This window comes from Notolepis coatsorum (assembly GCF_963971535.1).
Source record: "Notolepis coatsorum genome assembly, chromosome: 9".
Lineage (NCBI taxonomy): Eukaryota > Metazoa > Chordata > Actinopteri > Aulopiformes > Paralepididae > Notolepis > Notolepis coatsorum.
Genome location: NC_140173.1, coordinates 47143213 through 47159267, shown reverse-complemented (window position 1 = coordinate 47159267; position 16055 = coordinate 47143213). Strand labels below are relative to the sequence as shown.

At 45.9% G+C, this 16055-nt stretch overlaps 1 protein-coding gene across 1 annotated transcript in view; it reads right to left on the bottom strand.

Annotated features, from left to right (window-relative positions):
- Positions 1–16055, bottom strand: part of sirt1 (sirtuin 1) — a 60766-nt gene that overhangs the window by 2075 nt on the left and 42636 nt on the right. The window contains exons 5-8 of the mRNA XM_084321370.1: positions 9178–9325; positions 9009–9088; positions 4289–4475; positions 462–1829 (exon numbers count right to left, since the gene is read on the bottom strand). Coding sequence (XP_084177496.1) covers positions 462–1829; positions 4289–4475; positions 9009–9088; positions 9178–9325 — 1783 coding nt within the window. The remainder of the gene's footprint in view (positions 1–461; positions 1830–4288; positions 4476–9008; positions 9089–9177; positions 9326–16055) is intronic.

Sequence of the window (16055 nt, the reverse complement as noted above, 5' to 3'; positions counted from 1 at the left end):
GGGCTGGGCGAGGTGAGAAATATCACAATATGCAGAAGGACTGTTTTCTATCGATATATATCACAATATCTGCTTGGATAAGGAAAATAAAATAACATTAGATAATCTGACCAATGTTCATAATTTTGGACGACATGGTAATGTGGAGTGAAAGGCAGTATAAAACTGAAAAAGTCATTTTTAAATGTCACTGGTATTTTTCTGAAATTAATGCGAGAAATCAGACTTAATATTTACCTTATAATTATTTAAGAGACTGAAATTCTATATCACTATTGACGATATAAAAAAAACAGACGTTAAAACAATATCGACATATTGCCTATTAATATTACATTATATTGATAAGACATTTTTGATTGATGTTGTAATCAGGATATTATAGTAACAATTATGTTATAACAAGACAGATCTTCCTAAACATCGGCAATGAATTCAATGAGTTCTGTCTAAATTCTTACTCTCGAGGCGTTTGCTGATCGGACTTCTACTGATGCGACTCATCCAGCATCGTCTACGAAGTTCAAGGTGGGTGTGTCGGGTCTTTGCCTCGACGGCCCGCTCTCTCGGAGTGTCCTCAGTCGTCCCTTCTCTCTGAACGCCGTCCGACGTCTCCGTCCTCCCCAGACACCCCGTCGTCTCTTCCTTTGGACAAGGCTCCGGGGGAACCTCCAGAGCCTGCGAGACATTCGGACCTTCTGTCGTCGCCTCCGAAGGCTTGGAGTCTGAAGTGGATGAGGCCTCGCTCTGTGGCTCTCTGGAAGAGGACGAGGCCTCGCTCTGTGGCTCTCTGGAAGCGGACGAGGCCTCGCTCTGTGGCTCTCTGGAAGTGGATAAGGACTCTCTCTGCGGCTCTCTGGAAGCGGACGAGGCCTCTCTCTGTGGCTCTCTGGAAGCGGACAAGGCCTCTCTGTGTGGCTCTCTGGAAGCGGACGAAGACTCTCTGTGTGGCTCTCTGGAAGAGGACTCTCTGTGTGGCTCTCTGGAAGAGGACTCTCTGTGTGGCTCTCTGGAAGAGGACTCGCTCTGTGGCTCTCTGGAAGAGGACTCTCTCTGTGGCTCTCTGGAAGAGGACTCTCTCTGCGGCTCTCTGGAAGCGGACGAAGACTCTCTGTGTGGCTCTCTGGAAGAGGACTCTCTCTGCGGCGCTCTGGAAGAGGACTCTCTCTGCGGCTCTCTGGAAGAGGACTCTCTCTGCGGCTCTCTGGAAGAGGACTCTCTCTGTGGCTCTCTGGAAGAGGACTCTCTCTGCGGCTCTCTGGAAGAGGACTCTCTCTGTGGCGCTCTGGAAGAGGACTCTCTCTGCGGCGCTCTGGAAGAGGACTCTCTCTGTGGCTCTCTGGAAGAGGACTCTCTCTGCGGCTCTCTGGAAGAGGACTCTCTCTGCGGCTCTCTGGAAGAGGACTCTCTCTGTGGCTCTCTGGAAGCGGACGAGGCCTCACTCTGTGGCTCTCTGGAAGCGGACGAGGCCTCACTCTGTGGCTCTCTGGAAGCGGACAAGGCCTCTCTCTGTGGCTCTCTGGAAGCGGACGAGGCCTCACTCTGTGGCTCTCTGGAATCGGACGAGGACTCGCTCTGCGGCTCTCTGGAATCGGACGAGGACTCGGGTGCCGGAAGCTGCTCCGCGGGAGGCGACAGCCGAGGAGGCTTCTCCGTGATCTCACTGAGTCTCAAGGTGTTGAAGCAAAGCCGCTCAAAGTCCCCGCACAGTCGATGACAGAGCTCGTTGACGATGACGTCGCAGTCGCCCAGTAGCTCCACGTCGAAGTTGAGGTGGGGCAGCTGCTCTCTGTTGATCAGTATCTGAGGCACTCCGTGGGGAATGGAGTCTGGTTGGAGAAAGAGGGCAGCTGTTACTATTCGCTGTCAATGCGTGAAGACCAAGGAAACTATAAAAGGAGGAAAGATAGGGTTGGGTACCGTTCACATTTGAACCGATACCGGTACCAAACTGTAAATTTTTTCTGTACTTTAGTCTCAAACAAAGTAATCTAAAACATTTGTCCAAACTTCTAATTAGTTATTATCATTATTATTTATTTAGAACAATTTGTTAATATATATATATATATATATATATATAATATAGCAGCGAGCGTTGTCTGCATCTAGCTTTGTAAAGTGTAACCACACTTGCGACCGTTTTCGGCTTGCCATTGCCTCAACTGCTTTGTTGGTGAATCAAGTCAAATCCTAGGTAAGCGTGTATTGTGCGTGTGAACGTGCAGCACACTTCATAGGTTTAGTTTTGCGGTAAACTAAATGTTGACGTCATCGGAATAGTCTTTTTTTCTCTCTCTTTTTACAGTACTGAAATGTGGCACCGGTGGATCTCACGTGAATCGGTACTCGGTAGTACCGGCGTGATTCGGTCGATACCCTTAAAAGTACCGGATTCGGTACCCATCCCTAAGGAAGGGTCATCGCGTCACTGTGTAGCTTGTGAAAGCACATTGACATCACTTTGAATTCGACCGGCATCGAGTTGAATGGGATCACCATCTCCTCATTTATGACCCGTCATTATTACCCCGGATGTCAGAATCATCCGCAATTTGTTGCCTTGTTAACTAGCTAACGTTTGATATATTGGTTGATTTATATTTCTTCAGGCTTCAATAAAACAGGCACAAAAATCTGGTACCAAGCATAGCATAGAACGCTGGTATTCTGACGTGATATTCCTTCCTTCCTTTATAGTTTCCTTGGTAAAAACATAATAATTCATTACATTTATATAGCGCTTTTCTAGACACCCAAAGCGCTCCCCACAATGTAGGGTGGAAATGGCCTCCTTCACCACCACTGGTAGCACCCAACCTTGGGCTACGCAGGCTCAATGGCTGCCATACACTGGCACCAGGCACACATCACACTACACAATGGCTGAACGGCTCAAGAGAAAGGGATTGATATCAGCCAATTAAGGGGAAGAGATGATTAGGTGGCCTTGATGTCAGAGACCTGATTGGGAATTTGGCCAGGAACATCGGGCAACCCTCTACTCTTTGCGATAGGCATCCTGTGTTCTTTAACGACCGAGATTCAGTCAGGACCTGACTTTAGTAACTTGAATTTTGGTGGTGGGCTTTTATGTGAATCATCTCACAGACCCACAAGGTCATTAACTCACTCACTTACGTAAGGGATAATGTATAGCTACGAGGTCATTGTCGCAAAATAATTGACCGACACTGCTAAACGCAGTGAAGGTCAATTATTTTGCGACAATGACAGAGTATAGCTATACATTATCCCGCTTATTACAGGGCTAACTTACTAACAATATACGTAATTCATTTTACACCATCGACAAGACGAGATCAAATGCACACGGTTGTTCTGTTGCTCCTCTGGTGTTGGAGGAAATATCACAATGGGCTTGATTACACCTGATGCAGTGCAGCTGTGCATATGGTAAAGCTGAGTCTATTTAGGTTTGAATCTCGCAGTGTCAACGTATACATTATCCCGCTTATTACAGGGCTAACTTACCAACAATATAATTCATTTTACACCATCGACAAGACGAGATCAAATGCATGGTGTACTGTCGAGACCTGCCTCGGACAGGCGCTGCACAGCCGTGCTCCGCAGGCTGTGAATGGTATAACGCTGCGAGAGTCCGGCTGCGAGGCTATCTTTCCCCTAACAGCGGTCATTATTGCACGTTGCCCATAGCAGCAGAAATAATTGACCGCTGCTAGGGGCAACGGAGCGCTATTGACCAATCACAATCAAGCATTTTGGCGAATGTTAAAACGCCATGTAATAATCATGGTTAACCACTCAGTACCTAGTGATGGTTCAAAGGCATGGCATGTTGTCTAAGAACAGTTCAATCCATGGGAAACATAAAAAAAATAATAAAGTCTAACCATGTAGCCTATGGCTAGTTCCTAACCATCACATCAGGAGGAACTCCATTGACAAACCTTTATGTCCAGATTGAAATGTCATGCAACATATCCACAATCAATTTAGTTATCCAGATTATGGAGATTATGAATGTATCCCCATTATTAAGATTTTTCCGTGAGGTTTGACAGTGTCGCAATAGTAACCAAATGTGGGCGGGCTTGGGATCTGTCAATTGCTGTGCAAGACATGTCTTATAGCTTACAACCATGACATTACCAAGTTACTGTATGTTGTAACTGTTGTGGATAAATCTATGCAAGAAAATAAAACTTTTTCAGTGAACATCGTTACATATGCATGCTTCATGCCAATTTCAATTAACATGGGTTGTATCTTCTCACACAATTAAAATCCTTTCAGTACATACTTGGGATGAGAGCAACGGGTCGGACTTTAAGCGAAGAGCCAATGACGATCAGGAGGTCCACCTCATCCTTATCGTGCTTCATAGCTCTGTGAAACAATTCAGGTAGATTCTCTCCAAAGAAGACAATATCGGGTTTCATGATCGCCATGGGGATGTCTGGAGGACATCGTGGACAGTGAGGGACAACCTGCGGGACACATTTGTCTTCAGATAAATCATTGAAGACAGCAACACAGACGTCTGCAAGATCATTACTCCAGGAGCAAGGATGGGTATTGAACAAGGTACCATCAAGGCATCAACTGAATAACATTGATCCTCCAGGTAGCAAAAAACGTACAACACGGTAGCAAATGTTTATACTTTGTCCAAAAAGTGTTTTTGCAGCCAATCACTACCAGTGTTATTGTATCCAACATGACAAGCGATAATGAGATAAATCAACACAAAGCACTTTATACTTTTACATATAGTAAAGATATAAGTGGTTTACATAATTGATCTCTTGCACTGAAGAACCCAAGTATACCGTCTTTAACTATGAATGAACGCAACCCTCTAACTTTGATTCTAACTTTGATTCTGTGAATCAGTCAGCCGATATGAGCCTTTGTTTTACCAATATATCATTATGGGCAAAGGTCCTGCCAATAAAGCACTGTTGGAATTCCTCACGACCGTCGCTGAATAAAGGTATAACCGGTGGCATGTTGCTTCCATGTCTGCTTAAATAGACGCCTTTACTGTTCAATGCCGTTTTGTAGGGGTGTAACGGTAAACAAAAAAACCACGGTTCGGTACGTACCTCGGTTTTGAAGTCACGGTTCACGGTTCATTTCGGTACAGTGGGGGAAAGTTTGCAGAACGTGGCTTTCCACGTTCCACTCGGGGGTGATGTAGTGTGCAGGTTAAGTAGGGCCGTCAACGAATATTCTATATTCAAATTAATAGACTAATTAATAGAATAATAATAGAAAACATACATTCGATTGTAAAATGTATATTAGACTGAAAAAAAACAGTTCTTCTAGCTCTGGCTTGTCGTTTACGTTCGCCATACTATGAGGCTAAATTACAGGTAATCTCAGTGGCGTACGTGGGCTGAACGAACAACACCCGCCCCTTTGCACAAGTTCTGCACGCAAAAAAAAGTTACGCACATGGTTAAAGTAACGTTGTATTCGTTCGGTACACAGCACATACTGAACTGAAGGCCCTGTACTGAAACGGTTCAGTACAATCACGTGTACCGTTACACCCCTATCGTTTTGGGATGCCCACTCAATTTGGTTCAATGGAAGTCTCCAGTGACAGTCTGAATGAAACCATGCGACGTCCAGCGGCCTGTCCGTGCAAACAAACGCCCTCACTAGAATGTCCCTCGAGTCTCTCACCAAAAGATGCACGACCGTGCCGTTTGGGGAGAGTTTTGCCTACAAGATGACATAACCCTGACTGTAGAACAGGGTTTCCGTTATCCGGTAATTACAGATTTATTTCCGGGAAAATCTATTGAAGTCTGACATATTTAAATCTCTCATAATGTCCGGTGAAAATAATTTCCCAAGGTAGCCCGCTTGATCCCCGTCTCTAGTGTGCCAGCAGAGAGAATTCTCTCTGTGTTTCTGCGCTGTCCGGTGCTGCTGAACTGGATAGCGGAGAGGCAACTGAAAAGTCTCATTTCTCTCAAACATTCACTTATACAAAAACAAAAGACTGAAACGGATACATATCTTCGGAGGGTCTCTCCATCTATTTATTGACTCAACAACACAGGCAGCAGTCTTCCGTCAACAACATTGTGACTACCGTACTTTTCGGACTATAAGCCGCGGCTTTTTTCCCCATTTTTAGACCCTGCGGCTTATATAACGGAATCGAGAAAGAGCAATCAATCTGTCAATCCTTTCCGTGTCCGGGCCGGGTGAGGTTTCCCGTGTTGAGTCAAATTAAGCCGCAGGCTCCACTCCTTACATATGGTAATTAAACATTAAAACACATGCGGCTTATAGTCCAGTGCGGCTTATATATGTACACATCATTCAATATAGTCAGGTGCGGCTTATAGTGCGAAAAGTACGGTAAGCTAGTCTGACATTGGGACGTGTTATGCATGCAAGTCTATTGATGGTACTTATTATATTTGGAATGTAATGTATGAGCAAATGTAGCCTCTCTTTTTTGCCTCTCTTTTTCTTTTTTTATTATTGATTTTTTTTCCCCTCCTTTTTCCTCAGATTTTTCTCCCATCCCAATGTTAGTCGTTATGCCAATTCCCAATCCCCTTCCTGGTCGCTGCACACTTACCCCCCACAGTCGGTCTGGGAGAGTGGAGGCTATCACGTGCTTCCTCCGACACACGTCTAGCCAATCAACCGCTTCTTTCACCTGGCAGCGCGGACCCTCACTGAGAGCGTGCAACGTGTGGAAGGATCACACTACCGCCCTTAGATCCTATCCGCGCTTAGCAGGCGCCCTGACCGAACTGTAGGAGTCGCTGTTTACAACGACCCGGACCCACCCGCCAGCTTCTCCCACCCTCTAATACTGCCAATTGTATTAGTGTGAACGGCCAGCCAAGCTGGTGACAACCCCGGAGCTGTGAGCTGGATTCGAACAGGCAAATCCAGCGTCTCCGGGGTTGGTGACGAACGCAATCTCCGCTACGCCACCTGACCGCCCTTCTTTTTTGCCTTTCTATAATTTTTCTTGCATCCCCAATTTAGTCGTCATGCCAATTCCCTTCCTGTTCATTGCGCGCATTGCCCCGCGGTCTGGGGAGGGTGTAGACTCGCATGCCTCCTCCGATACATGTGGAATCGCCAGCCGCTTCTTTTCAACAGACAGCGAGGAGTTTCACTGGGAGAACGTAACACGTGCAGAGGTTCACGCTATCTCCTTGAGATCCCCTCCCTGCTGAACAGGCTGACCAGTAGGAGTCGCTGTTGCAATGACCAGGACACATAACCCACTGGCTTCCCACCCGCAAACACAATTGTGTTCGTAGGGACGACTGACCAAGCCAGACAGCTGGATTCGATCTCAGAGTCTCTGCTGTGGTAGGCGAGTGCTTAGTCCTCTACACCAGTGGTTCCCAAAGTCGGGGTCGCGACCCAAAGGTGGGCCGCGAGCAGCCACGGGAGGGCCGCGAGATGATAAAAAAAAAAACGTTTTTTCTTCTTTTTTTTCATGCCACTGAACTTAGAAGCAGGCCAGGACAGTGTTTCTAGTTGCATTCTAAAATTCTATTCTATTGTATTCTAAAATGTGACTATATGGTTTTTTTTTTTTTTAAACTTTGACCAGTCAGCTGGTTCTTTTAGCGTTTATCGCTTTTTCATCGCATTCATACTTGGTCAAGTTCGACCGACAGAAGCAGGCTGAAAGGGTTCAGATGGGGGGGAAGACACTCTGGGAAAGGCACGGCTGCCGTCCGGGATTCGAACGCGCTCAGCCCCAGATCCGTGACGAGCACGGTTGTCCACGGCGCTGAAATAGCACTTGCGGTACGTGGTGAGCTACTGGAGCTCCCGACTATATGGTTTTATATTAACTTACTAAATAAACAAAAACGAAAAATCTACTTATTTCAACGAACATTTCAAACTAAATAACAGATTATGCACATAAATCAAATCAAATATATTTATAGGGCCCGACAACACACGTTAATGTCCCCATGGGCCGTACAGGTCTTCTTTAAACAAGTCAAGAAGAAAACATAACAATAAGTCAAGAACAGAACAAGAACACCATAAGGTCCAAAATTTTTAGATGAATGCAAATAAATGAAAGAATGCAAGCACTCCCAGACATACCCCACGCGAAGGTAAGGAAAAACTCACTAAAACCTAACAATAGGGAAAAAAGCTCCACAGGCAGTGTGGAGGAGAGAAACCTTAGAAGGGCCATTCAAGGGGGGGGATCTCCCTTCTTAGATGTTGGTGATAGTAGTGTTGCAGACGGACAGTTGGTAAGCATGCACTCATGTGTGTGGTGAAACACAGATGAGTGCATGCAATAGCAACTGTACATTTTGAAAGATTAAAGATAGAATTGATAGCGGATCTATTTGAGGCACAGGGGCGGCGCAAAGAGGGTCACGTCCTCCCCGTCTTAGTCACGGGACATTCAACACTCCGGTCGTTGCTCAGGGACAGCCGGAGACAGGGAGATAGCACATAAAACGCTGAAAACAACCGAAGTATTTTAATGAGGCTATTATTATTATCATTATTATTTTGCAACAAGTTAGCCCTCTCATAAATAGCACATATAAATGAATAACTAACTTGAACTAACTTAATAGGATTGAAGTGATATTTGGCTTAAAAAATCGGTCGCCTGACAAAAAAAAAGAAAAAAAGCCTGACGATGTGCAATGGGCCGTGGCTCTCTGACGCCTTATTTTCTGGGTCCCGGCCTGAAAAGTTTGGGAACCCCTGCTCAACACTACCCAGCCAATAATATTAGACCGAAATTTCTCCCATTTCTCCAGGATATTTAAATCTTCCAGGACACCAGCACCAAAAAAAACTACTGCTATAGAACATCTTATTTTCTATCTTTGTTTAAAATATTAGTTTAGACGCAGGTTACAGTCTCCACAACATCAAGTTATGGCCAATTTGTCAGTTATTTGGCTTTATGTGTAATCATGTTTCAGAAAACAAGTGTATTTGCCATAACATAATTTTATACTGAACCGTTCAGAAAATACCTGGTTAAAGATGTCTTCCCTTACGGCCTCACAATCCACTTTGTGTTTACAGACAAGACAGGACGCAGTTGCAAAAGACCCTGAAACAACAGAGGCATTGGACATCAAATCACTGTATGACAACTAAAAACAAAGCGTGAGATCCATCCATTGAGACGTCTCAACTTACCGTGACACTGGATGATCCTCTGCACACCGGCCACTTGTTCCAACGTGTCAATGTTCTGTGTGTAATTGCGTAGTAGCTTCCCTTGCTTATCCAGCATAGAGATGAACTTGTGGCAGGGTGAAGGTTGGAACTGACCGGGGTAGATCTCCTGCGACAAAAAGGATATGCGTAAGCATTTTAGGGGTAGGGTGATATTTGGCCCTTGATATTGATTGTATTGTGGGGGACAATAATGGACAATAGAATTCACATTCATATTCTGTCACCTCCATGTTCAATGTTATGCACAGGGTGTGGTTAGAGGGCATTGACGTTATGTAGTCACACGGGTTGACGTGATGACGTATTAGTTTGTATTAAGGAAGTGGGAAGTAAACATGACACGTTACGTGTATTGCATCTAAACAACCGGCTGGCAGTCTGTTTGTTCCGCACTCCTACAGTGGTGACCCTGACGTTAGTTTTTGGACGCTTCCAAAGACTGGATTACATTTTTTTGAACAAGCAAACATGGCTGTGAACGCTGTAGCAGTGAAGCTACCGGAGTTCTGGGAGCAGCAGGCTGCTGTTTGGTTCGCGCAAACGGAGGCGCAGTTCGCTATACGGAGGATAACAGAGGATGATACAAAGTATTATTACGTGGTATCGGCGCTCGGCGGGGCTACCGCATCCAGAGTAGCACATCTGCTCGGGAATCCTCCGGAGGATAGTAAGTACGACACACTGAAAGACGTACTGCTGGAAACTTTTGGTCAAACGGAGTCCGAGCGTGCACGTCAGCTACTGTCTTTGCCGGGCTTGGGCGATGCTAAGCCATCGGAGCTAATGGATCGAATGTTGGCTTTACTACCAGGCAACCACAAGCCTCGTTTTATCTTTAAGGAGCTATTCTTGCAGCAGCTACCATGGCAAGTGCGGTCGGCTTTGGCTAACTCTCCCATTATAGACTATCGGGCATTGGCTAAAGAGGCTGATAGGTTTTTCTCTGCTACACAACAGTGTCAGGTGGCTAACAATATTGTGTACCAGGTGGATGACTCTCCGCCCCCTGCTGTTGCTGCTGCCCTGTCCAGAGCCCCCGCCCAGGCCCAGAGACAAAAGCCCACAGGTATGCGTTTCTACCATGCATAGTTTGGCTCTAAGGCTAGAAAATGCCTACCCCCATGTAACTACCCCCATGCCAAGGGGTCGGGAAACGAGAGGGCCAGCACCCGCTAGCTGCCATGAGTGTTGGCCATGAAGGCAGTTTATTATTTATTAGAGACACACTTCCTGGGCGGCGTTTTTTGTGCGACACTGGGGCCACTGTGAGCGTTTTACCCGCATCCGTTTTGGATATACAAGCCGGAGTACGGGGTTCACCACTAGAGGCGGCCAACGGCAGTCCCATACGGACCTATGGTGAACGGCATGTGACAGTGTTTGGAGGGACAGCATTTCTCATGGACGTTTGTTACCGCTGAGGTGTCTAACCCATTGTTAGGTGCAGATTTTTTGTGTGCCCATGGGCTGCTGGTGGACATTAAAAAACGGCGCTTGGTCAGCGCAGAGACTTTTAGCTCATTCCCATGTGAACTCAGTGGTTCTAGCTCCTCAAGGCTGTTCAGTACCCTTACTGCCTCTGAGTTCTCGAGTATGTTGGCTGAGTTCCCAGTTCTTACCATGCCAACTTTTTCAGCAGCTACAGCTAAGCACGGTGTGGAACATTATATACCGACTGCAGGCCCGCCAGTACATGCCCGTGCACGGCGCCTGGATCCAGGTAAACTGGCTATTGCTAAAGCGGAGTTTGAGGCGATGGAGTGCCTCGGCATAGTGCGCCGGTCCAATAGCCCCTGGGCCTCGCCACTCCATATGGTGCCAAAGGCCGCCGGAGGTTGGCGCCCGTGTGGTGATTATCGCCGCCTGAATGATGCTACGACCCCTGACCGCTATCCTATACCACACATTCAGGACTTTTCATCTCGCCTTGCGGGGAAGGTCATATTTTCTAAAGTGGACCTGGTTCGTGGTTATCACCAGGTGCCGGTGCAGTCACAGGACATTTCCAAGACCGCGGTAATCACCCCTTTTGGGCTTTTTGAGTTCCTCCGCATGCCTTTTGGGCTCAAGAACGCTGCCCAAGCATTTCAGCGCCTCATGGACAGTGTGTTAAGGGACCTGCCTTTCCTGTTCATTTATTTAGATGACATCCTCATCGCCAGCTCCTCCAGGGCTGAACACATGGTTCACCTCCGCACACTTTTTGAGCGCCTGAGTCAGCATGGCTTGATTCTTAACCCAGCCAAGTGCCAGTTTGGACTGCGAATAATTGATTTCCTCGGGCACCGCATCACAAAGGATGGGGCAGTGCCTCTGCCATCGAAAGTGCAGGCTGTGAGCGAGTTTCCGCAGCCCTCCACCGTCCGGGCACTACAGGAATTTTTGGGTATGGTGAATTTTTATCATCGCTTTGTGCCTGGCGCAGCCCAGCTCATGCAGCCCCTCTACGAGGCACTCAAGGTCAAACCTGCTAAGCTCACTCTCACCTGGACGGAGGAGATGGAGGGAGCTTTTAAAAACACTAAGCAAGCCCTGGCTATAGCGGCCATGTTGGCGCACCCATTACCTGAGGCGCAGATCGCTCTCACAACCGACGCATCGGATTATGCTGTTGGGGCAGTGTATGAGCAGCTAGTCGATGGTCACTGGCAACCCCTGGCCTTTTTTAGTCGGCAGCTCAGAGCCAGTGAGCGCAATTACAGCACCTTTGACCGCGAGCTCCTCAGCCTCTATCTGGCGGTACGGCATTTCCGTTTCCTGTTGGAGGGCCGACCATTCACAGCATTTGTCGATCACAAACCGTTGACCTTTGCTATGGCCAAGGTCTCAGAGCCATGGTCCGCTCGCCAGCAACGCCAGTGGTCCTCCATCTCGGAGTTTACAACAGACATCCAACATGTGGCCGGGAAGGACAACCCTGTCGCCGACTGCCTCTCTCGTGCTATCATCAGTACGGTCCACCTCGGGATTGATTATGCACAGATGGCAGCCGATCAGCTTTCCGACAAGGACATCCAGGCATGTAGGACCACCGATACAGGTCTTCAGTTGGTGGACATCTCTTTTAATGACACTGGTTCTACGCTCCTGTGTGACATCTCACTTGGGCAGCCTCGTCCTGTTGTCCCTGCCGCTTGGAGGAGGCGTGTTTTCGACGCCCTTCACTGCCTTTCTCACCCGGGCAGGAAACCATCTCAGCTGTTGGTGGCAGCCAGGTTCGTCTGGCACGGTCTTAAAAAGGATGTTCGGGATTGGGCTAATTCTTGTCTAGAGTGTCAACGGGCCAAGGTACACCGCCACACCAAGGCCCCACTAACCCCTTTCAATGTGCCTGAAAGGCGGTTTGATCATGTGCACATAGACTTGGTTGGGCCACTGCCACCATCACACGGTTGCACCCACCTCCTTACCATGATTGACAGGACAACCCGTTGGCCAGAGGCTGTGCCACTATCTTCAACTACATCTGCCGACATTGCACGAGCATTCATCGGCACCTGGGTTGCCCGTTTTGGTGCTCCATCGGATATAACCTCCGACCGGGGGCCTCAGTTTACAATCATCGGAGCTCTGGAATGCTGTGGCCCAGGGTCTCGGGGTAAAGCTGCACCGTACAACGGCTTATCACCCTCAAGCCAATGGACTGTGCGAGAGGTTTCATAGGTCAATGAAGGCCGCATTCAGGGCCAGTCTTCGGGACAATGGGTGGGTTGACAGACTTCCGTGGGTCATGCTGGGCCCCCGATCAGCCCAGAAGAAAGATCTTCAGTCCTCCTCAGCCAAACTGGTTTATGGGCAGCCATTGCGAGTCCCCGGGGATTTCATGCCCAACACCACAACGCCTTGGTCTGCTGGCCAGCAACGGTCTGTTTTCCTGGACAATGCCAAGGTATTTAGGCCGGTGCCTACGTTACAGCACATTGTGCCCCAGGCTTATATTCCACCGGATCTCCATACAGCAAAGTACGTCTTTGTCCGCCATGATGCCCATCGGTCGCCACTACGGCCACCATATGAGGGGCCTTTTCGTGTTCTGGAGACAGGGGACAAGTCATTTGTAGTCGAAATAGGAGGGAAACCGGACCACATTTCAGTGGACCGTCTGAAACCGGCTCATGTGGACCTGGACCGTCCGGTTCCTGTAGCTCAGCCGCCGCGGCGCGGCCGCCCTCCGGCCATCAAAACCTCAAGACCGCCCTCCGGGGTCTGCGGGTTCCACCATGACGCAGGGTTTCCCCCTGGCCGTTAAGTCCTCAGACCACCCTCTGGTGGTAACTGGTCCCGTCGCTACACAGACTCTGGACACCCGAAGCCGCTTCGGCAGGATTTTACGGGGTCCTCAACGGCTCATGCTGCCAGTTCTTGTGAATTCTGGGGGGGCGCATGTGGGGGACAATAATGGACAATAGAATTCACATTCATATTCTGTCACCTCCATGTTCAATGTTATGCACAGGGTGTGGTTAGAGGGCATTGACGTTATGTAGTCACACGGGTTGACGTGATGACGTATTAGTTTGTATTAAGGAAGTGGGAAGTAAACATGACACGTTACGTGTATTGCATCTAAACAACCGGCTGGCAGTCTGTTTGTTCCGCACTCCTACAGTATCACGATACACAATAATCGATATATTGCAAGAAATTTCATCTACGATACATAACGATAGTGTAACTGAAGAAGAAATACCAAAAAAAAGGAAAAAAAGCAGGAATTAAGCATTACAAATACAAATTGCATAGTAATTGGTAAGAGATTCAAACAGTCCGCAACTTGATTATAATATTAACTATTAATTATTTCCCCAACGGAAAACTTTGTTGCCACCTGCAATAAAAAAAATATATATACATCCGTTTTATAATAACGATAACGTTTTTCAGTCTGTTCACCTCATTCCAATCACTCGTATTGAAGTAAAATGGGATTGTCAAGCCAAAAAACAAACAAAAAATTAATATTGATACTTGGCGTCACTGTATCGATATAATATCTTTGTATTACGTGTACCGTACACATTTCCTACAAGTACAAAGTGAATAACAACTTTTCCCATCTTGTTGCCTCTCGTCAGTGGATGTACTGTGCAAGAAATTGCATTTTATTCTTATGAATTATTCCTGGAAAGGAATTGAAAAGAAATGATTGAATTTTGAAAATAACTCCACTTCCCATCTGACATAATGGAAAACATTCTTCCTATTGGCCAACATGAGTAATTCATTACATTGAAAGGCCAACATGAGTAATTTTGTTGTTGTTTTTGTTTGTTAATTTTCCAGAAGTTACCACTTCAACCAATTGGACAGCACCTTGCTTCCTATTTTTTTTATCTTATTTGTTTTTTTCCCTGTTGTTACTATACACATATTAATCATTTTATTTACCATTTCTTTTATATAGCTTCTCTCCTTGTACAGTGTCCTTGAGTCTGAGAAAGGCGCTTCTCTCTTCAAATCCAATTTATTATTATTATGAGTCACTCTCTATTTAGCCTGCCAATAAAATTGAGTATCCCTGCCTCATCGTCTTTCAAATGTGAAACTAGGGCTGAGCAGTATGACCTGAAATCAATGTTGCGTTATATTACCACATTCACCCCCGTAAAAATAAATGAAACAGTAATTCATTATATCACATTCTCCATCGTGTTGGCCCTCTGTCAAGATGATTGTAATGTTGTACTTTCAGTTGGGTGACAAAGTGAATTGGTAAGAGATTCACAACGTTGTCATCTGTACATTTTCAGTTTAATGCCCCAGCCCTACTTGAAACAATGAACAAGATACGTCAAAGTGACATGCTGTGTTCCCGCTTTTTACACATTCTGATACCCATCCTGTGAAACAGATAGCCAATAAAGCTTCATACAACTAGTTCAGGGGTCGGCAACCTGCTCTTTACTTTAGCATCAGCTGCGGCTTTAAAAAAAAAAATAAAAAATCTTTTGTTCTCTTATTTTGGAGATCGGTCATACTGTGACACTGAAATGAAAAAATATTTCATCAACTAAAATATTTAGTCAACAAAAATATTTAGTCAACTAAAATATACAGTACATCACACCCTGCGCCTCTCCCTGCCGTCTGCAAGTGGCTAATCTTGAGTTTCCGACCCCCCAGTAAGCTAACCATGGATAAATCCAAGGAAAATAGAGGGTTTAATTCAGTGTGGAGAGATTAATTTGTTTTCACGACTAACGATGCAGGCTTACCTGTATGCCTGATATGTGGTGTGAAATTTGCGAACAACGAAAAATTAACTTTATTTTATAGATTTTCCACAAATAAGGGAAGGACTCAACTAGAGCTGCATAGTTCAGGGTTTTATTTCAAAGTAGGTCTACAGATGCCAGTGTTTTTTCTCCTTTTCTAAAATTTCTGTGTTTTATTTCAAAGTAGGTCTACACATGGTAGTCTTTTTTCAAAGTGGACTACTTTTTATTTTATAAATGTTCCACAAATAAGGGAAGGACTAAAATATACCTGAATAGTTCAGGGTTTTATTTCAAAGTCGGTCTACAGACACCAGTGTTTTGTCTCCTGTGTTTTATTTAAAAATAGGTCTACACAGCCAGTATTTTTTCTCCTCTTCATAAGAGTTTGAGGGTTTCCTTTGTTATAACAGGTCAAAACAGCAATAAAAAGTCAAATGTTTCTTTTTGTTGCTTTATAATTCCATTAATGCAACAAACTGTGTGCTATAAGTATAAAGTATAATAAATAGCAAATTACTTTGGGTATGCAATTGTCAGGTGTTTTATGCTAAATGTGGGGTATGCTTGGGGATATAGAAAACGTTATACACTGTGTTATCTTCATTTTAAGAGTAAATA